This window comes from Corapipo altera, unplaced genomic scaffold (genome assembly GCF_003945725.1).
Source record: "Corapipo altera isolate COAL_440 unplaced genomic scaffold, ASM394572v1 61447, whole genome shotgun sequence".
In the NCBI taxonomy this organism is placed as follows: Eukaryota; Metazoa; Chordata; class Aves; order Passeriformes; family Pipridae; genus Corapipo; species Corapipo altera.
Window position 1 is genome coordinate 1 of NW_020886831.1, and position 2,974 is coordinate 2,974.

The 2,974-nt window shown below is 61.7% G+C and overlaps 1 protein-coding gene across 1 annotated transcript in view; it reads left to right on the forward strand.

Annotated features, from left to right (window-relative positions):
- Positions 1 to 469: 469 nt before the first annotated feature.
- Positions 470 to 2,974, forward strand: part of LOC113941361 — a gene marked incomplete at its 3' end in the record, with an annotated part of 4,888 nt that continues 2,383 nt past the window's right edge. Inside the window, exons 1-6 of the mRNA XM_027632520.1 lie at positions 470 to 670; positions 810 to 1,168; positions 1,409 to 1,473; positions 1,588 to 2,019; positions 2,187 to 2,335; positions 2,566 to 2,713. Coding sequence (XP_027488321.1) covers positions 1,054 to 1,168; positions 1,409 to 1,473; positions 1,588 to 2,019; positions 2,187 to 2,335; positions 2,566 to 2,713 — 909 coding nt within the window. The remainder of the gene's footprint in view (positions 671 to 809; positions 1,169 to 1,408; positions 1,474 to 1,587; positions 2,020 to 2,186; positions 2,336 to 2,565; positions 2,714 to 2,974) is intronic.

Below are 2,974 nucleotides of genomic sequence, written 5' to 3' on the forward strand. Positions count from 1 at the left end.
GTGGCAGAGAAGTGCCCCGGGGACACAGCTGTGTGGGGCAGGAGACGAGCACCAGCCCTGCCAGGACTGGGGGTGGTGGCAGGTCTCCTTGGGCGAGGACTTGCCAGAGCTGCTGATTTTGGTGCAACCCCGTTCAATGGGGTGGGAGCAGCATTGGTGCCCTTGCCCCCACGTTCCTTTTGTGTGTCACAGCCCCGTGTTCGGGAGGGCCACCAGCCGGCACTTTTCCCAAGGAGCCCGTGCCAGCTTGCGTGGAGGCCCCGTGGCCTTCCCGCTGCGGCTGCGTCGGCAGCCGAGGGGTCTCCTTCTGCTACCGTGGGCAGGCACAGCAGGGGAGGGTTTGCTTAGTTTTTGAGCTGTGCCTAAAGTTCGTGTTCGACTGTCTTGGGTGCTTTGGAGAACGGATTCCTTCCGACCTGGGGGAGGGTGGCTGGGCAGGGAAGTCCCCAGGACAGGGGGCAAGGTGTCACAGGGTCCTTTGTGACACGTGGGATGGCACGGGGCAGGGTGTCACAGGGCCCTTTGTGACACGTGAGGACTTAGTAGTGGTGGTGAGGTGGCCACGCCTCAGTGCTCCTCGGAGCGTGCGACGGGACAGACGGGACAGAGCGGTGCTGTGCGGAGCCCCCGTGCAGCCAACTCGTTCTTTTCTGAGTGGAGCGTTTTGGTGGTTTTTCTGTGGTGCGAGCGACCTCGAGGCCAGACCGTGGGAGTTGGTGACACGGAGCTTTTGCGAGGTGTCCCCCATCCCTGCGGCAGCTGCCCTCGAGGCTGCACTGCAGGACTTGCTAATCCCTAGCGTTTGCTAGGCTTTTCTGTCTTTCAGGTGTCCTTGAGCCCACACTGCAGGACTTGCTGACCCATACCGTTTGTTAGGTTTTTCTCTCTTTCAGGTGCCCTCGAGGCCAGACTGCAGGATTGGGGACCCGGAAATTTTCCGGAGTCTCCAATCCCTGCGGTAGGTGGCCTCGAGGGCAGCCTGCCGGACTTGGTGACCCGGAGATCTTCCGAGGCGTCTCTCTCTTGCAGGGGCCTTCAAGGCCAAGCTGTGAGATGGCGGGGAGACGCCTGAGCCTGCTCAGGCCCTTTCGGATGAAGAAGGAAGGCCCTGGAGCTGCTCTATCCCAGCAGCCTGAGAAGATGGAGCAGTTGCATCCCCTGCAGGAAGGTGAGTGGCACAGCTGGGCCCCAGGGCTGGTGGCTGCCGCCGGCTCTGCCTCATCCCACCCTGTCCCCTGTGGACATGGCCAAGGAAAGGGAGGGGGGAAGAGGGCCCAGGACTCTTCCCCCGGCAGCTCCATGCACTGGCCATCCCGGGGCCGGCCCTGCCTGTGGAGCGCAGGGCTGGGCCGTGATCTGCGGCCTGTCCCGCAGCCCCTCAGCTCTGACCGCGCTCGCTCTTTGCCAGATCCAGGCCGGGACCAGACACAAGAACAGGACCGTGCCCGTGGCCGCTTCCGCAGGGCAGCACAGGTACCTGCAGCCACGGCCTCCTGGGCTGGGCCTGCCGCCACTGCTCAGCCTGGCACCGCTGTCAGAGCTCTCCCAGGCACATCCCTCTCTTCCCTGCTCTCCGTTCTTCTGCAGACCTTCCTGAAATTCTTGGGCATTCGACGTAAAAGGACCACAACCAGACCAACCGAGGTCATGGCACAGCCTGACCCCAGCCTGACTGAGCTCGAGGCGGACCCTGATGTCACCACCACACTGACTGATGTGACTGATGACACAGGAAACTCTGATACCCCGACAATTGTTCACGCAACAAAGTCTGACCTTGTTTTGAGTGATGCTACAACAGACCCTGACAGCCCATCGATGGATCGCACTGCAATCCCTGACATCCCGTTGAGCGATGAACACACAAACTCTGGCACTACACCGCCCAATCTCACTGCGGAGGCCGACACTGCAATGACCGAGGGCACTGCAGACACTGACCTCGTGCCCAGGGAGAGTGTGAATTATGCTCCCACTCCAGATATTGCTGAGGAGAATGGTGTCTCCAGTCCAGAGCAAGTAAGCAGCCTGCGCCCAAGGCTCCAGCCACTTCAGGGGCTTGTGGCCCCTCGAGCCAGCTCCCCTGGGCCCTCTCAGCCTTTGAGGCCAGCACAGTGTGGTGGGAAGGGAAGCACTCGTCAGGGAACCTGAGCAAGTTGGCAGCTCTTCCCCCATGCCTCCTGCAGGTGCCAGCCTTCGTCAGGAACGTGCACCAGAGAATGACAGCCAACGCGACTCCAGAAGAGAAACTGCTGACGGAGTTTCTGAGGGTGACTGAGGCACACCCTGCTGATGTTGTGTTCACCCTCCTGCGCTGTGCCCCATCGTGTGACAGGTACAGGGCCTCCCTGCCTTCAGGGCTCGGGGCTTACCAGCCTTCAGAGCGCATCACCCTGTCCATCCTGTCCCACATGGTCTGCCAGAGGGGTGGAGAGTTCCAGGACCATCTGGAGCCTCTGTTTCCCAGCCCTGCCATGTCAGCCTCCATCCTGCTGCCATGGTCCCTCCCTGCTCCTCAAGGCACTTTGGCCAGCACCCCCCTGACACAGAACTCTGGCCCCGCAGAGCTGCTGCAACCCTGTGGAAGATCATCGCCTCATCGGGAAGGACAGTGGTGAAGGTGCTGCCAGAGCTGCTCCGTGTGATGCAGAACTGGCCATGGCTCAGCAGGCCCACCTCCGACGGGGACAAAACACATGTCTTTGCCCTGGCTGTGAGTTTCTGGAACTGGACCTTACTTACCGACAGGTCGCTTCTCCAGCAGCTCTCCATCCTCCCCGAGCAGAACACTGCATCTCCCTGCCTCAGGCGCTGGGCTGGAAACCTGGCTTAGGGGCGGGTTCAGGGGCACCAGGCTGGGGGGCCGCCCCTGCGTCTTCCCTGGCCTCTCCCTCCCACACCTGGGCTCTTCCACATGGACATCTGGGCACTGAGACCTGTGTCCGGGTGCTTTATCTTTTGCAGGCAACCAGGG